The sequence below is a fragment of the Panthera tigris genome, chromosome A1 (assembly GCF_018350195.1).
Source record: "Panthera tigris isolate Pti1 chromosome A1, P.tigris_Pti1_mat1.1, whole genome shotgun sequence".
In the NCBI taxonomy this organism is placed as follows: Eukaryota; Metazoa; Chordata; class Mammalia; order Carnivora; family Felidae; genus Panthera; species Panthera tigris.
In genome coordinates, this window is record NC_056660.1 from 225,300,019 (window position 1) to 225,323,826 (window position 23,808).

A 23,808-nucleotide genomic window follows, 5' to 3' on the forward strand; every position below is an offset into this window, starting at 1 on the left:
CCACCTTCCCTCTGGCAACCACAAGTTTCTTCCCTATATTTGAGTCTGGTTTTTTGTTAGTCTCTTTTTTTCCTTTGTCTGTTTGCTTTGTTTCTTAAATTCCACATATGAGAGAACTATGCTATTTGTCTTTCTCTTGACTGGCTTAGCTTAGCATTATATTCTCTAGATCCATCCGTGTTGTTGTAAATGGCAAGATTTCATTCTTTTTTATGGCTGGGTAATATTCGGTTGTGTATACATACCACAACTTCTTTATTCATCTGTTGATGGACACGTGGGCTGCTTGCAGAGTTTGGATATTGTATGTAATGCTACAACAAACAGAGGGGTACGTATATGCCTCCGAATTAGTGTTTTCATATCCTTTGAATAAATAGCCAGTAATGTGACTACTGGATAGCATGGTAGTTCCATTTTTAATGTTTTGAGGAACCTCCATACTGTCTTCTACAGGGGCTGCACCAGTTTGCATTCCCAACAGTGCATGCGTGTTCCTTTGTCTCCACATCCCATCACTTAGTTAGCTATTCTGATAGCTTATTTTATTTGACTTTATTTTCTATTTTTAAAAGCTTATACTACATTGAGAGAGAGAGAGAGAGAGGGAGAGAGAGATTGAACTCAAGCAGAGGAGGGGCAGAGAGAGAGAATCCCAAGCAGGTTCCATGCGACCAGAAGAGAGCCTGATGCTGGGGCTCAGTCTCACAAACTGTGAGATCATGCCCTGAGTTGAAATCAAGAGTTGAACACTTAACTGAGCCACCCAGGCACCTTGACAGATGATTTTGATTTGTATTGTGGTTTTGATTTGCATTTCCCTGATGATGAGTGATGTTAAGCAATTTTTCATGTGTGTGTTGACCATCTGTATGCTTTCTTTGGAGACATATCTATTCATGTCATCTGTCCATTTTAAAATAGAATTATTATTATTATTATTATTATTATTATTTGGTGTTGAGTTGTATATGTTCTTTAGAGATTTTAGATATTAACACTTTATCGGATATGTCATTTGCAAAGATCTTCTCCCATTTGGTGGGTTGTCTTTATTCTATTGATGGTTTCCTTCCCTGTGCTTTTTATTTTGATGTGGTCCCAATAGTTTATTTTTGCTTTTGTTTCACTTGCCAAAGGAGACGTGTCTAGAAAAATGTCTCTAAGACTGATGCCAAAGAGATTACTGCCAAGTATTCTTCCAGAAATTCTACAGTTTCAGGTCTCACATGTAGGCTTTTAATTCACTTTGAGTTTATTTTTGTGTATGGTGTAAGAAAGTGGTTCATTTTTATTCTTTTGCATGTAGCTGTCCAGTCTTCCCAACACCATTTGTTGAAGAGACTTTTTCCCATTGCATATTCTTGCTTCCTTTGTCATAGATTAATTGACCATATAATTGTGGGTTTATTTGGGGGATCTCTCTTCTATTGATCTATGTGTCTAATTTTGTGCCAGTACCATATTGTTTTGATTACTACAGCTTTGTAGTATGTTTTGAAATCTGGGATTGGGGCGCCTGGGTGGCTCAGTCGGTTGAGCGTCCGACTTCGGCTCAGGTCATGATCTCACGGTCCGTGAGTTCGAGCCCCGCGTTGGGCTCTGTGCTGACAGCTCAGAGCCTGGAGCCTGCTTCGGAGTCTGTGTCTCCCTGTCTCTCTGGCCCTCCCCCATTCATGCTCTGTCTCTCTCTGTCTCAAAAATAAATAAATTAAAAAAAAAAATTAAAAAAAAGAAATCTGAGATTGTTGTACTTCCAGTTTTATTACTCTTTCTCAAGATTTCTTTGGCTACTCAAGGTTTGTACCCATTATTTGGACAGTTTCTTCCTGGTACCTAACTTGGGCAGCCCAAGTCACAAATACTCTTCTATACTTTTCAATGAGAGGTGACCAGAATCCACAAACCTGGGCTTCCCTTTCAATCCAACTACCACTAAGAAGACTGGGTGCTCACTATTTCTTCCACAAGCCCTAGTCAGTTTTTGCTCACTTCTTCCACATCTGGCCGTGGTCGACTCTGTTCACTTGTTCATCCCAGCTAGGGATGCTCGAGTGGCTGGTGTTGCTGTCTGAGCACAGTCCATTGGTGTGGCTAGTGGGTCACTTCTGTCCTCATTGACGAACGTGGCCAAGTAGGTGAAGAATACATACATTTAAGCAGCAAAGCCTGTTCTTGAGCCATAAACATGTTAAAATTAAACTTAAGGATATTTTTAAGAGTATCATCTTGATATTCAGAGATAGAGTATACAGATTGCCTTAGAATAGGAAAGAAAATTGGAAGAATTTAAACAAAGTTTTCTAGCATAATTTTTTTCCTTCATAGAAGACCATCTTGGAAGCCAAAAACACTATATTTTTAGGAACTTTTCAGAGAATAGGCTACTCTGAACCAAATTTGTACCTTATAGGTAGTGTCTTCACCAAGAACTTAATTGTAATAAGAAAGTAAATAAATCAGCAGTTGACTGAAACCTTACCATTTCTCAATCACAGTGAATGTTCTTGAGTTCAGAGTGGCATCTGAAGGTGACTTCAGTGATATGATGACTAAGAAGGCAAAAATCTATGCAAATATGAGAGAAATGAGCAGGACTTCTTGGAGACAACCATGGAGAGCTAGTGGAGCAGAAAATGAAAGCAGGTGTAAGATCCTGCTGGGTTTGCACCCTGAAGACTTTGTTGGAAGTGCAGACAGGTTACTTATCCTTTTATGGGACTTCAGAGTTGAGAAAGTACTTTCTTTTATCATCCCTCAGTCTACAACCAGTAAAAGAGGGCTGGGGCGAATTCCCACATGTGAGGGATGAAGCCCTGAGGGAAGGATTAAGTGACCTGTCCAGGGTCATATAGCTAATAAGTCATAGAACTGACACTTTAAAATATGTGTGTGTATATATATATATATATATATATATATATACTATTTATTTATTTATTTATTTATGTTAAAGAGAATACAAGTGGGGAAGAAGAGCAGAAGGAGAGAAAGAAAATCTTAAGCAGGCTCTATGATCAGTGTGGAGCCTGATGTGGGCTTGATCCCATGACCCTGGGATCCTGACTTGAGCTGAAATTAAGAGTCCAATGCTCAACCGACTGGGTCACCCAGGAACTGTGAGGCATAGAACTGATACTTTTGATGCCAGGACTATTGGTGACTCCATGACTCCAAGCCATCTCAAGAGATGGCAGTGAGCAACCATACTTTGGCCATTGCTTCTTTGTTCCCACAAAATCATGAAGGAAGTAGTTACAGGAAGCAGTTGGTAATAGTACAGGGGATGCATGATGGGGACTAAGATGGCATTGTCATAGCCACCATTCATACTTCCTGATCCCTCTGGACAAAAAATAGTAGCTGATGAACTATACTTCTCAGTCCTGTTATCATAACAAACACGAATAAAGGGACACACCATCCATCCGTTCTTCTGACGTATATATGTCTGGCACCTGGATACTTGAGTCAGCAGTTAAACATCCTACTTTCTTCACTGAAAGGTCTGCATCTTTGCATGGATGGGTTCAACTGATATCTTGAGGAAAAATATCACCATGTACTTTCAAACAGAGATGAGAAGAGAACAGAAATAGGCCCTCATTTATCAAAGTTGGCCATTGGCATAATAGCATGGAAATATTTGGAAAAGCTCTGTCTGCAGCACATTTTGAAGATGAGAATAGAAGCTGAGTGTCACTAGCAACACCATCTTTGGATGCATAAATATTTATATCCCCTTGATGAAAAGGAAATACTACTGTAGTTTTCTTCAAAGGAAGAGGGGAAGAAAAGGAAATATCTGCGTGTCTTTAGCTTATCTACAGAGGACAAATTTTTCCTGGTTCTGAATTTCTACCCACAGCCTCTCCCCATGCTCCCCACCCACCCCAACAGTTAACACTTTATTAGACTGTAAGATCAAATTAGATGTTGGAAATGTTATTCGGGTATGATTTCAGCAGAACTGTACTACTGCAAAAATCTGGGCCAAATGTGCTCCTCTGTCTTTCTTTGGGAAAGCAAGAAGGATGTGTCATAAGATGTACCATGAATATGACCTATGGCACCTGCATTTTAGGATCTCTCCCCAGACCACAGGAGAAGGTGTCATGCTCTTTACCAATCTGCAGGTTTAGAAAAGCAATTTAACATACACAGGGTTTTAAAACAATTTCAAAAGAGGAACAAAAGATGATAATTGGTGGGTTTGAGCCATAAGGAATATGACCAACTGTGGCATTTTAGAACTGAGTGGAGAAGCACACACTTTGGGCCTTACAGGAAACATCTTGTCTTTGATACTTCCCTCTCCCTATTAGCATTACCTTACCCCAGTAGGGTTCAAAACAGTGAATTGTTGATCCAGCCGACCGTGCTTTAGATACTTCCAGAAGTTCACTTGGAATGTAGCCAATACCTTTAACATCATTGGGTTTTGTCACTATATTCCCTGTGTTCAGCTTCTGTGTGGTTTCTTGCCTTCAAACCAAATTGCAGACAATTACAGTTTGATCCCAATTATGAAAATATTGAAAGCTTTAGTTTTTATTCCTTTGTGAGAGGATATACTAGTGAATTAATTAACTAGGACTGTCATAACTAAGTATGACAGATTGGGTGGTTTACACAACAGCATTTTATTTTTTCACGGTTACGGAGATTAGAAGTCCAAGATCATGGTGACCACAGGGTTGTTTCTTCTGAGGCCTTCCTCCTTGGCCAGTATATGCCTATCTTCTCCCTGTATCTTCACATAGTCCTCCCTTTGTATTTGTCTATGTCCAGATTTCCTTTTCTTATAAGGACACCGGTTATATTTGATTGTGGCCCAACCTAATGAACTCATTTTAACTTATTTACCTCTGTAAGGACTCTATTGCCAAATACAATCACATTCTGAGTTATTGTGGGTTAGGACTTCAACACAGGAATTTTGTGATGGGAAGACACAATTCAGAACACAAAAAATAGTATCCAGGTTGACTCAAAGGAAGAACGAATCTGAGTCATCCCTGGCTGGCTCCATGATTTTCAGAAAAGAACATATATAAAAGATAGCCTCTTTCTCAAGATACTGGAGGGGTCAGCTAAGAGTCCTTCATTTTCAGCAGTGCCATTGGAACTGAGTGACAATGCTTATCTACGTGGACCTGAACTTTGGAGCTTGAGTCAAAAATCATTTGCTCTTGGCTGAAACTGTCATAATTTACTATTTATTTGGAATATAAATCCTGCCTACTGCAAAAGGACTAGAGGGGGTATATAACTTTAAATATAATGAAAAAGAGAAGAGTAATCATACAAAATATAGAGAAAGAATAGATGTTACTAGTTGACCAGAAAGTGCTACAGATTATAGTTTGGCCTTGATTATTTTCTGGATTTCCCGAAAACAAAAGAAGACAGAGAAATATACTGAGATATGTCAACTTCATGGACTATTAAAAGAAAGCAGGCAAGCCTGCCTGCAGAGTCAATTTTTTTTTCTGGAACTAAACCCAAGGAGATATTTATTGCGTGAGACATTTTGCAGAGACCCTGAGTGAATTAAGAGTGTCAGATGTTGAATCAGGGGTAGTGGATCATAAAATAGGCAATGTCTTCAAAAAGGTTTAATGAAAGTAATTATTTATAATAAAAATTGTAACTAACTTTCTTGTTCTAAGGGGAACATTTGGCATAATTCATAACTTTGGGGACATAAAATCCTTCAGAAACCCCATTTTCTCTGTGATACTTGAAGTGACTGCTAGTGGGAGAAAGGAATCTGGAGATACTGAATAAGCAACCACATTACAGCAAGGCCTGGTACTGAGTCTTGGGACACGAAGTGCCGTGTCTAGACATGATCTTGGCTTAGGAGCTACAAAACTGAAAGACTTTCCCAAACAAATGCAGAAATTTCTTTCTTTTCTTTCTATTTCTGTCCTCCTCTTCCTCCTCCTCCTATTCCTGCGTTTCTCCTCTTGGCTCCCAAGAGACAAGGATTAGAAGAGGTAGTCCCTACCACGCCTGAGTAACTAAAAGCTGAGTGGCTCTCAAGAATGGGATGGTATGGATCTGATGTCGCCAGCCTCCAAGATAGCCTCCCGGTGATCCCTGCCGTCTGGAATTCATGGCTTTTGTAATTCCCTCCCACATTGTATCAGGGGCAGTCCGTGTGACCAATAGGATACACCAGAAGTGATGGCATGTCATTTTAAGACAAGGTCATTAAAAACACGTGGCTTCCTGCTTGCTATCTCTTACCCTCTTTCTTGGATCACTCACTCTGGGGGAAACCAGTTGCCGTGTCGTGAGCGGCCTCATGGAGCGGCCCATATGGCAAAGGCTTCCTGCCAGTAGCCATTGAATGAGGTTGTAAGTGGGTTCTCCAGCCTGTCAAGCCTTCAGATGACTACAGCCAGAGCCAATATCTTAACTGAGAGACCCTGAGCCAGAACCATCCAGCTGAACTACTCCCAAGTTCTGTGAGATGTAAAACTTGTGACACAGTGTTGATACGGTTCTGTGACCCACAGAAAGTGTGAGATCGTAAATGTTTGTTGCATTGGGTTGCCAAACATTGGGCTAATGTGTGATCTGTAATAGGAAGCTAATAACAGAATTCAGTTGCAAATTGTTTGCATTGCTGCAGCGCACATACATTCTCTTTCCCGCTGGAATGCCATCCCCCCAAAGAAGATTTCCCTAACCGTTCTATCTAAAATAACACCCCCACTCCCTTGGGTATGCACCCTACCCTTAATCTACTTTAGTTTTCTCTATAGTCCTTGTCACCCAAGATATGACATTAAGTTTTTGTTTATTGCCTGCCTTTCTTTAAACAAAGTAAGTTTCACAAGCATAGAGAATCGTTTGCTCATTTCACATTTTTGGTACCTAAGAAAGTGCTTGGTACATAACTGAAGCTCAGTGAATATTGGTTGACTAACCTAAACGATTAACAAAGTCTGTGATAATTGTTGGCTTACAGTGCTGGGAAGAGCCGGTGCACCAGGGGAAACGGCTTGAGAGATGGCCAGAGGGAGTCTGCTGAGTGCAGGGTCAGCCAGGATCCAGGGGAGGTTGACAGATGGAGGTGTCAAGTAGTCTCTGTGTGGCTTTCCAGAAATTTCCTTGGGAAGCGAACTAACCGGCAGTAGTGGCTCCAGAATTTCTATAAGGAGGTTTGGTTAAGAGACAATCTGCTTGAGGATGAGTTCTCGTAGCCTCTTAAGCAAGACTGAGAAAAGCCGAAGTGTCCACAACAAAGCAAGCGGTTTGGCGGAGGGTTGGCTCTAGTCCTTCTATGTTGTTTTTGCTCCAGTTGCCAGTGTGGAGAGGCGAATGGACAGCTCCCCGTGAACAGGAGGGGCCTTTGAAGTTTTTGTCAGGCAGAGAGCACAGGAAACCCTACCTACTTTATTTTGTGGTCCTCATCAATAAATCTAGAGCATGTTTCAGTTTGCTTGGGGTGATCTTTGTTCTTTTTGTCTTTCCGCCCACACCCAATCTGTAGGCAAACCCTTTTGGTGTTTTCTTTCTCCAACATATACCCAGAAGTTGACCACTTCTCATCACTTCCACCTCTGCCGCCCTATTCCAAACCACCCTCATCTCTCAGATTGTTGCAAGGGTTTCCTAGCTAGCTTCCCTGCTTGTATCATGGTGCCACTGTTAAAACGCAAGGCCAGAGGCCACCCTTTAAAATATATCAAATCGTATTATTTATTCTGTTTGAAATTCCCTAGTCTCATTGGGAATAAAAGCCACATTCCTTGCAATGGCACCAGCCTCACACAAGCTGTCCCCGTTACCTCTGGACCCCATCTGCCACCACCCTGCCCCCACGCTTTCTGCCCCAGCCATGCTGGCCTCCTTGTACTTCCTGGGACAAGAAATCGGGCTCTTTGTTCTTGAATGAAGGCCTTTGCATTTGATTTTCTATGTGCCTGAAACATTCTTCGTACAGATGCCCACAATGCCTGTTTCCTAACCCCCTTCAAGTCTTTTCTCCAATGTCACCTTTTCAGTGAAGACTTTTCCAATCATTCTTTTATTTTTATTTAGTTAAAAAATTTTTTTAGAGAGAGAAAGAGTACAAGTGGGGGAGAGGGGCAGATGGAGAGAGAGAGAGAGAGAAAGAGAGAGAGAGAGAGAAAGTTGTAAGCAGGTTCCATGCTCAGCATGGAGCCAGATATGGGGCTTGATCCCAAGACCCTAGGATCATGACCTAAGCTGAAATCTAGAGTCAGATATTCAACTGGCTGAGCCACCCAGGTGCCCCTGATCATTCTAAAAATCAAAACCTTTCTACACTGCACTCCCCATCCTCCTTCCCTGCTTTATTCTAAACTACACAGAATCTCTCATCCTCATTGATATCCACATTGTCAACCATACACACACACACACACACACACACACACACACAAATTCATTGATTTTATTTTATTATTTGCCTGCTGCTAATAGACAAGGGCTTTTCAAAATTTAATCTGAGGATTCTGTTAAAATGCATGGTCTGAATCTTTAATATCCCAAATGTTGCTGATGCTGCTGACCCAAGAACCATGTACCAATAAGCAAGTTTCTAGAACTGTGTTGCCTGATACAGCCTCACTCCACACGTTTCTTTATGTTAAAATTTACTAACATAAAATAAATTTATGTTTTATTTTTTTAAATTTTATTAAAGTTGATTTATTTTTGAAAGAGAGAGAGAGAGAGGACAGAACATGAGCAGGGAGGGGCAGAGAGAGGGGGAACACAAAATCTAAAGCAGCCTCCAGGCTCCGAGCTGTCAGCACAGAGCCTGATGTGGGGCTCGAACTCACCAACCGTGAGATCATGACCTGAGCTGAAGTTGGACACTCTACCAACTGAGCCACCCAGGTGCCCCAACATTAAATAAAATTTAATATTCAGTTCCTCACTCAGGGTAGCCACACCTCAGATCGTCACTAATCACATGTGACTAGTGGCTACCCTATATACAAGACAGCACAGATAAAGAGCATTTCGTTACTACTGGAAGTTCAAATAGGTAGCCCTGTCCTAAAACTACTCTATATGGTAGCCACATCTGACTATGTAAATGTAAATCAATCAAAATTAAATAAAATTTTTCTTTTTTTAAATTTTTTAGAAAGAGAGAGCATGCAAGAAGGGGAGAGGGGCAGGGAGAGAGAGAGAGAGAGAGAGAGAGAGAGAGAGAATCCCAAGCAGGCTCTACACTCAGTGTGGAGCCCAACATGGGAATCAATCCCACGACCCTGGGATCATGACCTGAGCCAAAATTAAGAGTCACTCATCCGGGGCACCTGGGTGGCTCGGTTGGGTGGCCGACTTCAGCCCAGGTCATGATCTCACAGCTCGAAGGCTTGTGGGTTTGAGCCCCGCGTCGGGCTCTGTGCTGACAGCTCAGAGCCTGGAGCCTGCTTCCGATTCGGTGTCTCCCTCTCTCTCTACCCCTCCCCTGCTCATGCTCTATCTCTCTCTGTCTCTCAAAAATAAATAAACATTAAAAAAAATTAAAAACAAAAGAGTCACTCATCCAACTGAGCTACCCAGGCACCCCAAAACGAAATAAAAAAATTTTTTTTTGAAATAAAATTTTTTAATGAGTTTTTTATTTCCGTGAGTTGATTTCAAGTACTCAGTAGCCACATGTGGCTAGTGACTGCTCCAGTGGACGGCAGAGATACAGAATATTTCTATCACCACAGAAAGTCCCGTTGGACGGGATGGCTTTAGAATCCAAGCTCTATGAGGTCATGGACTTTTGTCTGTCTAGTTCACCGGCCCATCTCCAGTGCCTGACACGATAGGATCCCTAAGTTGGCCTTCAAGAAATATTTATTGATTTGAATCCAAATGCCAGTTACATTTTGGTCTTCCCTGAATAGATGATGGGTGTCTTGAGGCAGGACTTGTGTTTGCTTTTCATTATGTCTCCAGCAGCTGTTGATGGAAGACCATCAGTCAACATTCACTGTATTGAATGTTCAGAATGCTTTAAACTTTCCAGCTCCTGAGGGATCAGTGTGTTTCCACGTGCGTATAGTTAACTGGGCACAGGTGGAGGCTCTCGTTTGTGACTCTAGTCTTTCTTCGTGGTCAGACATGGGGAGGGCCTAAGGGCTGCTGCCTTCTACTCTTTTGGAGAAGAATTGCTCAAGTCCCCGAGCTGGTGCAAACTCCGATCTGAACAAATTACACCTAACAGCCCCTCTCTTCCTGTGCAGTACTCCACATTCCCAGATGTGCCACCTAAAAAAAGAAAAAGGTACTTCATTCTGAAAAAGTAGCAACGTAAGACCTACAGCAAGTGTTTCTTTGATATCTTTGGACTATTTCATATCTTGAGTCCTTTAATTGTGCCTTTCCGTAATCAGATCTAACTGCTCTGTCCAAAAGAAAACACTAAGAGGCAGCACATACAAAAATTTAGCTGTGTTCTTTGGCCATTATTTCCCTAGAATGCTGGCTATTTCTGATTATCAGTGGTATTCATCCAGCTATATTTTTTTCCAGAAAAAAGTCTGGCTAGGGAATTTTAAAATCAGTACAAAAGATACATTTCACTACTACCACATTGGGAAAAAAATATTGTGTTTGGCCAAGAGGAGACTTTGGGATGCCACCAATAAATACCCTCATGTTCAGTCTTGGTAACCAGAACTGAGAAGGAAAATCAGGCCATGAAGTCCTGTCTGCATCCTAATTCAGCTGGGTTATTTATCCCCTTGGCTTTCTCTTCCAGCATTTCAATTTTGTTGGCCGAGTCAAGCATCTTGTTTGTCCTCATTCCAGCATCGGTAGAATATCTCTGTTCTTTTATTGTTTTTAGTTGGACAGACTGGCAAGATTTAGAGTGATTTTGACAAAAAGGGAGGGCAGCTGCAATGCTCAATATTTTTGATAGATGCAGTTCTGTTGCTCTTTCGTTCTGGGCCTTGAAGCTAATGTGTCTCATGAAGCTAAATAAAATATGAAGCAAGTGAGTGTTTCAGGAACCCCGGAAACTTTTATGAAATGGCATCAGTGCTGTGTACTCTAAGTATATACACATATGTGTATGTATAGGTATCTATTGATATCTATTTATCTATCTATCTATCTATCTATCTATCTATCATCTATGTATGTCTATCTATCATCTATCATTATCTATCTTCTATCTACCTATCATCTATGTATCTATCTATCAGTCATCTATCACTGTTTATCTTCTATCTATCTATCTGTTCTCTCTTGTGGGGGTCTGTAGGGTGAGGCTTTCTCTTAGTATGAGACCATATTGAAGTTCTGCTACCACGCAGACTTCTGTATCAAGAGAAATGCTGAGGGACACATTAAGAATTTATTTCAGAAAGCCCCTTGGAGACATCCCGAATGCTGGACCAAGGTAAATCCAGGGACATTCGGAAACAGTTAATACAGATTAGGGTAGCGGGCAGAGGCCTGCGGAAAGTTAGGAAGGTGGTCTGCAAGTGGTTCTACTCTTTATTCGGATTCTGCTAAGTCACAAAGATGGTGGCTTAAAGCAGTTTTCTGGAGGATTAGGTGTTCAGATGTGCATAGATCCTACTGAGGTTAGCTTCTTGACACTCACTTGAAGCAGATTTAAGTTATTTCTATGCTAATGATATCTTGGAATATGATCAATGATATCTAGAGCTTTTCTACCACCCGGTCCGTGTCTGTTGCATCCATTACAACCCAAACAGAAGGGAAAGGGTTTATTTTTCAGTTCTATAATGCGGTGGGAGCAGCGGGTATTACCATGACAAGGCAAATGGAAATGTGAAATCTCTAATCACGATCCTTTCCCCCGAAGCCAGAACACTTGCAAAGTGAAATGCAATGTTTTAAAAAATGCAGCTGTTTGTATTTCTAGTCCCTTACTGGACATATAGAAAGAATATATTTGGTCATTAAAAACATGACACGATACTTACAAACCCCTCATTCCTGTGATGTTCTAATAGAAAGAAAATGTCGTAAAGAACCCTGACACGTTTCTCTAAGTGGCTTTTTGAAATTATTGAACCACATCTATTAGAGGGCTTATCTGTAGTTTTATAACAGTTTTCAAAAACTTGCTGTCACTCATCCTTTACCTGAGGGTCCTTGGATTCTAATAGCAACAAAATTTATCATTGTAAATGCTGCACAAGCAGGAACATCCACGTAAAAGAGGAGGAAACTATGAGTGATGAGTGAACATCTACAAAGAGACCATGAAGTTTTTGGTTGGCTCCCAAGCCCCTCCCCCGCAATTTGTTAAACTTATTGTTTATAGTTATGGAGTACACTTGATCTTAGCCAAAAGGCCGAGAAGCGATAGTTACGGGGTAATTAACTCTCTGCCTACAGTTTGGAATTCACCTGCCAGGAGTAGAGTGGACCTCTGTGGTCTTCCAGATTGAGGGTCTTTATTTTTCCAAGACCATGTCCAAAAATGTTCCATGTCCCTGACAAATTAACTTTTGTGCTCCAGCAGTGATATTTTCTGTTGGACACTGGGCTATCCACACTGAGTAATGTTGCCAAGATGGTCTTTGAAATCACCATAGACCCCCACAGGGACACGTCTCTGTCTGACAGTAGCAGACGACCCAAGAGTGGCCAAACCCATGTTGTGTGTACAACTAAAAACAAAAACAAACCCAAACCCAAACAAACAGGACAAAAAACATAGAGAACTCAAACCTGAATTTCTATTTCATCAGTTGCCACAGAAAATGTAATGGACAGGGCTATGCAAAGGGAGAGAAGTACATGAAATTAATCCCACTCAAAGTCAAGAAGGAGTAAGCTTTAAAAAAGTTTAAAAATTTGCATCTGCTATCACCCTAAGAATTACCAAGGGTGACTTAGTTTCAGCCAAAGGAGACTTTTAGCCAGATTTCCCCAAGACCGTTCTTGGATTTCAGCTACCGCCAGGGTTAACATCGGGCTCCCAAGCCCTGGAGAGGAACTTTGCGATGGGGCAGCCTGACACAGTTCTTTGCGTTGTTCAGAAAGTCGGGTAAGAAAGGTCACTTTTCTTCCTGGACGGGACAAGTTATTGGCCGTGAGCAGTTAGGCATTAGAGCCACAAGGCCAACGAAGTTAGCGTGAGGGAAGTTAAAAAAACAGAAACACTTCAGCACTGGAGAACGTGTGGCTTTTCTTTTTGTAAACGCAAAAGGAGTCCTTCCATAACTCGATCACCTTCAAGACTATTTTGCCACATGCATTTGGGATTAAACACTAGTTTGAAAAGGAAGGGAGGCTAAGGCTCTCCCGTGGCAATGTTTGTATTTCCCATCGCTTTCCTCTGTGCACTATTTTTAAAAGAAACATTACACACAGGAGCCCTAAGGCGATGGCACCGGTGAAACAATGCCAGCTTGGAAATCCGGAGGAGACTCTGGTTTTCATTATGTGAGCAAGAGGTCATTCATTATTTAAGTGCTTCTCTCTCTCTCTCTCTCTCTCTCTTTTCTTTAAATCTACAGCCTTTTGGTCTCCAGCCTTCCAGTGCATCCATGGTCATTATTCTTTGGATATTTTAAAATTATGAACATAGAGCCAACTGGAGTCTCACAGTCCAACTTGCTAATGGAAAGCCTTTGTGGCACAGACGCCATTCATATAGATCAACTCTGTCGTAAATCACATATTGGCCTCTGTGGTTGTAATGAGAAAAAGAGAAATGGTGTGAATTCTCCCTCTCTGGTTTTCTTACTAAGAGCAGAATCTGTTCAGCAAAATGATCTCTTTAGGGGCTTTACTAAGTGGCCAGGGAGCATGAAAACCCAACACTTCTCACATTTCTTCATTATTAAGGGGAGGGATTGCAAAAATGAAGACTTGTACAGTTGAAATCCAATGCATTTGTGTAGTTAGCCTGTAAGTATGAAAAGTGTAGAAATCTACAAAGGTAATTATATCTACTTTGGTCTCCATCTCCAAAAGAAAGGCTTTGAGATAAAACAAGAAAGGCCATTTATCAGTTGTGACAGTTTTGTCCCATTATCTACTTTCTCAGAAATGAAAAAGACCATGATGTTTGTTTAAATACATTATTGATGTGAAACCTGCAATTAAAAAAAAAAAAAACTTATAGAGGGTGGCTGTGTTCATTAGTGGTGGTAGAAGTTTGGAGAAAGAGGGAGTGCTGATGCCTGGTTAATCTTTGTAGTTAGAAATCTCTTTCCCTCTATCTTTTGCATGCTTATCTGGAAATGGCCTTAATATGCCTTCTCAAACTCCGGAAGACATTCGGGGCTCTGGAAAACCACAAGGATGGCTGTGTCTCACTGCAGTGAAACAGAAATTAAAAGCCACCACCCTCGCATTTTCTGATTGCTTCCGTCATTTGGTGAATTCTTACTGTGGCAGATGATTTCACCTTCACAAGCCTGATAGTATTTGAGGTTTCAAAGAACCCATTCTCAGCGAATTTACAAACAAAATCAATTTCTTGCCAATTTTAATGGCTACTGAATCAATTTTACTTGGGCCATCTGATATTTTTGACATTACTGACACGGACTGGTTTGCAATAAAGGGGCATGGTAAATTGAGAAGCCTCAATTATTCTGACCGTTCCCATCATAAACATGTAACAACTGGAGTGGTACCAAAGAGCACTTATGTGGGCTGAAGAATCCAAGGATAACTGAGGGAAGGGGCTTCTAGCATCCTCTCCCTGTGCTAGATTCTGGAGAAATCCTGACTGCAGGTTCTCAGGCATGCGACTGTGCTTGAACTGTTACCATGTATGCTGTCTGGGAGGACAGTCAAGCTGGTTGAGGTTTGTCAGAGTTTGTTCAAGAAATTTTGTTGCAGGGTTGTTTTCACAGAACGTCCCCACTCTTTAAAGTAGTGTGTGTGTGTGTGTGTGTGTGTGTGTGTATGAAAGCATGTGTATGTGTACCCAGGAGTTACGCTGTGGGATGATGTTAGAACAGAACAGAACTTGCTATTTCCGTATGACTACCTCAAGTTAACAAAGTTAACTTAGAGTTAGTATAGTTAGTATTATGATAATGTTAACCTATGGTAAGGAGAAATTGCTTTGTTAGCCTTATTAAATATTGTCTTCCTGAGTGGGCTCCATGTATGCTGTTGTGGATGTTCAAGTGCACCATGGCTTGTGATGCTCCCCTTGACGGAGTTATGAAGTCCAGTTCAAGGGTCCCTACCTCTGAGATGAGTCCCTAAGTGCTTACTCTTCTCCATAGGGTGACGAAAATTACTTCTTGGGTAAACTCAATCAGGGGAAGACTCTTAGTGCCACCACAGCGTCTGGCACATATTAAGTTCTAAGTAAATTATTTGTTGGAAGAATAAATGAAAGGGTGTTGCCTCTGTCCTTTTTATATTCCCCTTCCCCTTCTACAGCTCATTACATGATAGTATAGTTATTTGATCCAAGGTTCCACTTGGGGTAAGGATATTATCTCTTATCTACCCAGATCCTATCATAGTACCAGCTCGATAAACCTTTGGAGAGGGGTTGCAGGTTGCCGGGTACTGTCTGCTCCTTCAGAAGAAAATGACTGGCACTCCCTGGGCATCCTTTGTTTATGGAGAATGGCTGTAGTTTCCTGTCTCCATCATACCCTGATCCTCATGGGTCAGGACAGAGTTCAGACATCTTGATCTCATCAGTGTAAAACTCGGTAGCTCAGTGACTGCAAAGAGAAACATTCCACAGTACAGAAATGGCTAGATTGGAAATATTTAGGTCAAGGTTTCTTGTTTTTTGTTTTTTTTAAAGTGATCTTCAAGGCCATCCTTGGTACCTGGATGATGCTGGTCGCTAACACCTGAGCAAGAATTCAGAGTTTAAAGGGAGCCCTCCTGGGTGGTTCACAAGACCAGCATCCTAGTTGCAGATATTTCTTGGGATAGCTCTGCTGGAGATGCCACATGGTGCCGGTGACAGGCAGGGATTGGGCTACCTCCAGCTTCCAAATGGAGATGTTCCTTCCCAGGTGGGTTTAGCAGATCCTAGGAGATCTGGTGGCTTGAAGGTGGGGAGAAAGCCTCTACAAAACGGACCTGTGACTTTAGGGGAGAATGGCGCACTCAGAGAAAAAGGAGGAACAGTCACATGCCAGGTACATCCTGGACGGGGTGCCCCCAATCTGAGTGTCCGTGGGAGTATTTCTCCGCCCAGGTTGAACAGCTCGACCCACCAGGTGGCCATTAATGAAAGTGCCTGAGTTGCTCTTTGGGCACCCAGAGCTGTGTTTGGGGGCGTCTCAGTGGTAGCATCAGCATCCACCGCAGACAGATGAGGACAGGCACGCCCCTTCCCCCGTGCCTTCCCTTCCTGCAACATCAAGAACCATGTCTGGTGAATGGATCGAGGAGAAACCACTTGACCAACAGCATGCAAGAGGGAACCCCACCTGATTTCACAGATCGTCTGTATGAACGTTTTCACTTCAGTGTTTACCAGGTCTCTAAATATGCTCTCTCCCCTCCCCTACTGTCGATTCAGCAGTTCTTCAAACTAATGTCTTTCTTAACCAATCATGACTGCTAGCTCTTGAACAAATGTACCAGTTTTTGTGACTTCTCTGTGAAAACTTAGACGTGGGTAGCAATGTCATCGAGTTACTTTTCCTCTTAAAAATGTCCGACCTGTGTGGTTTCAGGCCGCACGCTCTTGGATATCAAGTTTCTTGAAGACTTTTGCTAATTCTGAACAAATGTCAATCTCAGAAGTCATGAACCTCAAGGACAAATGCATTTTACTTACTGCTGGCTTTATTCTGGGATCTTGACAGGAGCCGCCTGGGGCTACCTCACCTTAATGTTCCCAGGTAGTTAACCGTCCTATTGGTTAACGTGACAGTCATTAAACAGCTGACATAGGACCCGAAGAAGGCTGAGGACAAATACATTTAAAATCAATATCTCTTAAAACCTTTTTACTTGCTAAGGCTGAAGTGTGCCATTCGTCTCTCAGTACTTGCTTTCTGCCCTATTGATTTCTTGGATCTAAAGGTGTTGGTGAGTAGACAATCGGCATTTTCTTTTTTCCAACTGAATTATAATTTTTCCTTTTAGATCAAGTTGCCATATTTCCCTGCTAGGCGGTTTTAATGCTTTAAGACCTTTTAAAAGATTTATAACAACCAATAGCATAATTTTGAAGATTACTCCAATGTTTGCATTAGGGCCAGGGGAAGCACATTCAGGTCCACAGTTACTTATCCACAATTCTGAAATCTGGAAATCTCTGAAAGAATAGATTTTTTTTCCATTGTGTTTGGTGCAAATTAATTTGGTGACAGAATCTGACCTGAATGGATGCAAGGCTCTTTATAGTCTCTAATAATCTTACACAGTGTGACTATTTGTACCTATTGCTAACATGTTTGACTAATGTTTGACTAAGGGTGCTGTTCTAGACTCTGCTAGAGGTATTGCAAAATACACCACAGGTAGCTTCCTAAAATATAAAAAAAAATTATGAATTCCAAAATACATCTGACTCCAAGAGTTTGGGTTAAGGAACTGAAGACCTGAACCAAACTGTGAAGGTAATGATTTTTTCACCCGCCTCTTAATTTTCAGCCACAGTCACTGAACCAAGGGAAATGACAAAATGCAACTTTAAGTGGACAAGAGCTGCAGTGACCTGACTTGCTCTCTACTTCAGAAGAGAGCTTGCTCGCCCTTGGATGTCCCTCTCTGAACACCATGTTCCTCTGGCCAGGGTATTAAATGAGGCTTAACCCAATTACCAACATATTGCTTTATTTCTTGGTGGTAGTAAATTAAGGCTTTCTAGAGTCATACAGCACGCAGTGATTGAACATTAGAAATAAAAAAACAACAATGAGCATTCATTTTCGCAGAGGCAGGAAGGAAGCAATGTTTTAAAACAGAGAGATTTCCTAGTGAGGCCTTTTGCTTGGTCTCTAAAAATCTGCTGAGCTGTTTCCCCAGTGACCTCTGCCATAGATTCCCACCCCAAGTGGAGGCAAAGCGGATGAAGAGAAGACGGGGAAAAGGGAGAGACGGGGAAAGACAGCATGTGCTGGGCAATGAATGTAGAGGTCACCTTTGACTCATGTTTGGAAGACAGTTTAGGTGATGCGGTCAGGTGATGGTGATAAAGGTATTTTTAATGGGACACCTATTCTCTGGTTCAGGGAGCCATTTTGGATCTCTCTTCTCATTCCGGGAGTATGAAAATACCACTTGGAAGACCCCGGTGCCAAGGGGTAGGGACAATCCTTTGTTGGCTCTCAAATTCTGAAATTTTAGACAGTCACAGAGCAGGGGAATGCTACCTTCAACCTCATCCATGACTCTAAACCCTGTGCTATCGCCAGGATACTATTCCCAGCCAAGCAATTCATTTTCCCCCGTGGCACGTAGTATCGATTGCACACTAAGTTGTTGGCGATGTTGACTGCAGAGGAGGTGATGTCATATGACGCACGAGAGAAACCCCCTGGGCAGGTGCCACATCACTCTATCTTTTCCTTCCCAACATAAGACAAAGAAACACAGTGAGCCTATGGTGGGAGTGCAGCTGTTGACTTGCGTGTGGGCTCGATGTGAAACAAATTCCATACACCTGGCTTGGAGATGCAGAGGTTCTGGGTTGGGGCGATGGACCCTTTGAGAAAGAAATGGCTGGGTACTTGAATAGTGTTGAAGGAGAGTGGTGGCTAGAGAATAATCTGGGAAAAGTCATGTGTGGATTAACCAAAGGCAACTAAATTTCATGAAAATGAGCAGCGGACTTTTCTTCTGGCATCCTGATCTCACACGCATGAAGCTAGCAAATGGATCGCCATCCAAATAGGGCCATTTAAAGTTCCTATTTGGCAATAATTTTAACGTTCTATTCCAAGGGCCTGGTTGGCGGACCGGCGCCTGAGTTGTATCAACTTCCTTCTTGCATTTGCCTGACATTTTTGAGTGAACAGTATTTAAACACCTGAAAGTCTGTTGTGCATTCTTGGACAGAGAACATTTAGAGAGCCATGGGAGAAGGCACCCGAGGTGGCAAATCTGCACCGTTAAACACTTACGACTTAACCCCAACAGGCTTCATGCGATGATGTCTGGATGCCCAAAGAAATAAATAGATGAGAAAGGTCGAAATGTGATCTGAATGACAAAGAACCAACAGGCCTGTTCCTGCCAGCTGCCGGGCAGACCTGCCTGATGCAGGCCACAGGTGCACTGAGAGGGACTGGAAAAACCTTGGAAGACATGCGTTCTCTTGGGCCTCCCTTGTTAATTAAAAATCGCGAGGGTCTTTCCTCCTATTTGAAAACACTCAGCAAGATCACCTTGACTGGGGATATGGGCTGTGCTGTGCGTAGGGATCCCATTGCCTCCACAAGATGGCGTGGGGTGCACCGATGTGGGAAGCCCTTGTCACAGAAACGATCCACCTAGGGGGACAGGGAAGGTGCCCAAGAGACTCACCCACCAAAATAAACAGGGGTGGAGTGACATTCGGATTGGAGCGAAGGAACTACAGGGCATTCACGCTGGCACTTCTGAATCTCCTGAAAGCACCCTCCAAAACCAATACTCTTGGAAGAGGTGGATGCCTCCTACGGTCCAGGCCAGAGTGCTCCTGTTTATTGACATTTCTGTCTCCTCAGTTCTAAAATGGGAAGGGAGCGGATCTTGGGGCAGGGGTGGCCTCTGCTTCAGTGCTGGAAGCTGAAGCCCAGAGAGGTCAAGTGGTTTGCCCAAGGTCACACAGCTATTTAGCGGCAGAGCTGGGGGGAAGAATGCAGCCCCCACTCCCTCTCCCTCCCCTGCACCGTGCTGCCTGGACAAGTGATTCTTTAGAAAAGGGTCGTTAGCACTTTGTATATACCACTTTGTATATTCTTTAAGGAGAATCTGCCTGGGTGTGGGATTGATGGGTAGGGCTTAGGCCAATGAAGCAGTTTAAGGGGGAGGAGGTCCGGAGAGCATCACTATTCGAAGGATTTGTGGCTGCTGCTGGCGAGGGCGGGGTGGGGGTGGAGGCGGGGGCGCAGGGGGTGCGCGTGGAAGCCTGGGAGGTGGCCAGGGGCGGAGAGACAGAGAAAAGAGGCGTCCTCCAACACTCCGCCGCCAGCTTGCCGAGGCACACCTTTCGGGAGACGAGACGCTGCCTCGGCATGACCCGACCACACAACCGGTTCGCTGTCAACAGAAATTCGTGCCCCCCCCCCCGCTCCCCCGGGCTCTCTCCCCCCCCCCCCGCTCCCCCTTCTTTCCCTTGACCCCTGTGGGCCCGCCAGACATAGGGAGAAAGAAAAGCCGGATGCCTAAGAACCTTCCAGGAAGAAAGAGCCGTTACGAGCGAGCGGCGGTCGGTGCTTACATACGCTGCTTTCTAGAAAGGGGTTCGTGGGGTCCGTGCGGCGCGCGCCACGCGCGCTCAGAAGAAGGCGGGGTTGGTGTGCTCGATGACGCAGCGCTTGCAGTGGCGCTTCACGAAGCGCAGGGCCTCCACGGACACCTCGCAGTCCTGGACGTTGAGCATCTGCAGGTCGAAGCAGTTGGCCGCCACGATCTGCAGGCCCTGGCCCGTGATGCTCTCGCAGGACTTGAGGCTGAGCCGCTTGAGGTTGAAGCAGTTCAGGGCCAGGCACTCCAGGCCCGTGTCGGACACCAGCGGGCACTTGCCGATGTCCAGGGACTTGAGCTTGGCGCAGTTCTTGGCGAGGTACTCCACGCCGTGGTCCGTGAGGCCCTCGCAGCCCCGGGCGTTGAGGTAGCGCAGCTTGCCGCAGTACTTGGCCACGTAGCGGATGCCCACGTCGGTGACGCGGCCGCAGTGGGCGATGCTGAGGTACCGCAGGCGCGACTCCAGCTTGGCGATCTCGCGCAGGCCGAAGTCGCTGACGAAGCGGCAGTCGCTGACGCTCAGCTCCTTGATGGAGGCGCAGTAGACCATCAAGTAGCGCAGGCCCTCGTCGGTGAGGCGCACGCAGCGGCGCAGGTACAGGTGGGTGAGCTGCGTGCAGTGCGCGGCGATCGTGTGCAGGCCCTCGTCCTCCAGCACGAAGCAGTCCGTCATGTCCAGGTAGCGGATGGAAATCTGTTTGCCGTGCAAGGGGGACAGTTTAATGGAGGCCTCCCGGGTCAAGCTGATGCAGGTCACTTTGGAGCACCCTGCACGGAGAGACAGAACACACGCTCAGAGAACCTCCGGGAAGGCGGGAGGTGGGGGGGGTGGTGGTGGGCGGGGGAGCCCCGATCCCCTCCGCGAAGGAGGGGTACCGTCGCGGGGTCCCGCTGCCCCGCCCCGCCAACGTGCGCGGCCCCGGCGTTACCCTTTCCCTCCTGTGGCCCCCGCGGAGAAGGGAAAGCAAGAACCGGTCCTGCGTGTTTATCTGATCGGGTAACAACTTCGGTTATCTGGGTTGCAGAGGCTTCCCGGGCTTTTGAGTCGGAAAACTGCGCTTTGAATTCCACATCCACCACCAGTTGCCGGATGTCGGGCCAATCAGTCCTTCCTGTGTCTTAAAATGAGGGGTGATCGCTTAAAAGGAGCACTTCCTTTGTCTTAAAAGGGGGAATGATCCCGTTCCCCTGAAAGGTGGCTGTGAAGAATAAAGGAGACCCTGCTTGTAAAACATCTTGCCCTGGCCCAGGAACGTTCCGGAAGCTCCCTAAGGGCCGCTTCTCACCCTGCAGTGGTCTGGTAGCTCTGTGGTCAAAGAGGTAAGGTAATGCAAGAAGGGTTGGCCATGGTCTAGGGTTGGCCATGGTCTAGGGTTGGCAGAAAGAGCGCTGGCTTGGGAGGCACAGCTGGTTCAGGTCTGCCTTTTTATGGCCCCAGGCAGGACGCCTAACTTCTGTGTCTCAAGGTTCTCCTCTATGCAACGAACATGAGTAGCTGGTGTGCCTCTACTGTTGGGATATATTGAGGATTCAGTGAGATGATGGGTACAGAGGTACTTGGAAACTCCAGAAAATACACATAATTATTAATCTGAGATAAGGTGGCCACCTGGAGACTCAATTCAACCCTCTTTGGTCCAAGAACAACTGTGTCACCTGGATTATTGCTCTAGCGACTCAATCAGTATCCCTGCCCCGTCCTTACTCCCAACTTTATCCTCAGAGCTGCTCTCCTGAAAAACAGAACTGGAATCATGTCACTTTTCTCAAAGCCTCTGGATACCACCCATGGCACTCCATGTGTGAAACCTCAAGTCTGAGGGGGCCTCTGAGGACCGGCACCGCTGTGCTCTCTGACGTCATCTCTTTCCCCACTCCTCTGACTCCACTGGCCTCCTTGCTGGTTCCCAGACACCCCCAGGTGCCTTCGGGCCTCAATGTCCATGCATTGTACCGTGCTTCCCCGGTTGCCCCGTGGGCCATCCCCACTCTCTTGGGTCTCTGAGCAAATGTCCAACTTATTGGCCAACTCTTCCCCAATCACCCTGTATCAAGTGGTACCCCCGGCTTGACTCCCACTTATTTTCAACACTTTTCATCACTTTGTGGCACGATGCATTTATTGGTTCATTTATGTATTTGCTGTCCTCACTCTGCAATATAAGTTCCCGAGGAAAGGGATTCTGGGCTGTTCACTGCTGTACCCCTCATCCCTGGTTCATAGCTGCTGTTCACTAAGTATCTGTTGAATGAATGAATGAGTGAATTATAGAGCGAAGAGAACCTTCTATAGGAAGATCAGAGAGGACAACTGATTTTACTTGTTTGTAGACAACAAATATTGATTTCTCACAGTTTGGAGGCTGGGAAGTCTAAGATCAAGGTGCCAGCCAATTCAGTTCCTGATTCCTGATGAGAACCCTCTTGTAGACAGCTGCATTCTTGCTGTATCCTCACACTGTAGAGAGAAGAGCAAGTTCTCTGATCCTGTCATAGGGGCTCTTCCCTCATGACCTCACCTAAACCTAATTACTTCTGAAAGGCCCCACCTCTTAATACCATCACACCATGGGTTAGGGTTTCCACATGGATTTGGGGGAGACAGGCATTCAGTCCATAACACTTCCTTCTTCTTCCCACATGCTAGGCAGACCTTTCCCCTCAGGCCAGGGCTTTCATATCAGAAATGTCTCTAGCAGATGGAAATTAGGGATAAAGCATGCCCAGCACACGGGAGGCCCACCCCCATCAAATGGGGGGGGGGGGTGGGACGAGGAGTTTTCTCTCTGTAGTTAAGGATGCACAAAATATATGACTTCACCCCTTGGCCCCTGAAGCCTTTATAAGTCTCTAGGAAATACTTGCGGACCTTGGTCTAGAGTTACTTCTGCCCCACTTAGATAGGATAATTTAAATTCAAACATTTAAATGTCCTCAAGACTTTGACCATGGCTGATGTATATTTATACTGCAAAACAGTTGTCTATTTTACAATGAATTATAATGCCTCTTATTTGTATTACATTATGAAGTTTACAGAATGCTTTTATGGACATTTTCTTACCTGATTCCTAATCCATTTTACTGATAAGGAAATTAATGCTTAGGAAGATTTTTGTGTTTTGTTTTTTTTTTTTTTAGACCTAGAAATCCCTTTAATACTCTGTCCTTCCTCACACGATTGGAAGATGTCTTTAGCTATCTCCCTAAATCTAGCTATTCTTACCCTAAGAATATGTGTATAAATTATACATTGTATACATCATATACTGTATATAATCATATATGAAATACGAATTTCAATATATATTTCAGTTCACTATATATTAATATATAAATATATATAATATACTGTATATACAAATATACTATATATAAAAACATACAGTAATATACATATTTTACATATGTATACATATGTATTATACACTT

The 23,808-nt window shown here is 43.9% G+C and overlaps 1 protein-coding gene across 1 annotated transcript in view; it reads right to left on the reverse strand.

Moving 5' to 3' along the window:
• Positions 1–20,245: 20,245 nt before the first annotated feature.
• Positions 20,246–23,808, reverse strand: part of FBXL7 (F-box and leucine rich repeat protein 7) — a 388,279-nt gene continuing 384,716 nt past the window's right edge. Inside the window, exon 4 of the mRNA XM_007092923.2 lies at positions 20,246–21,144. Within this exon, the coding sequence (XP_007092985.2) occupies positions 20,408–21,144 (737 nt within the window). The 3' untranslated portion in view covers positions 20,246–20,407. The remainder of the gene's footprint in view (positions 21,145–23,808) is intronic.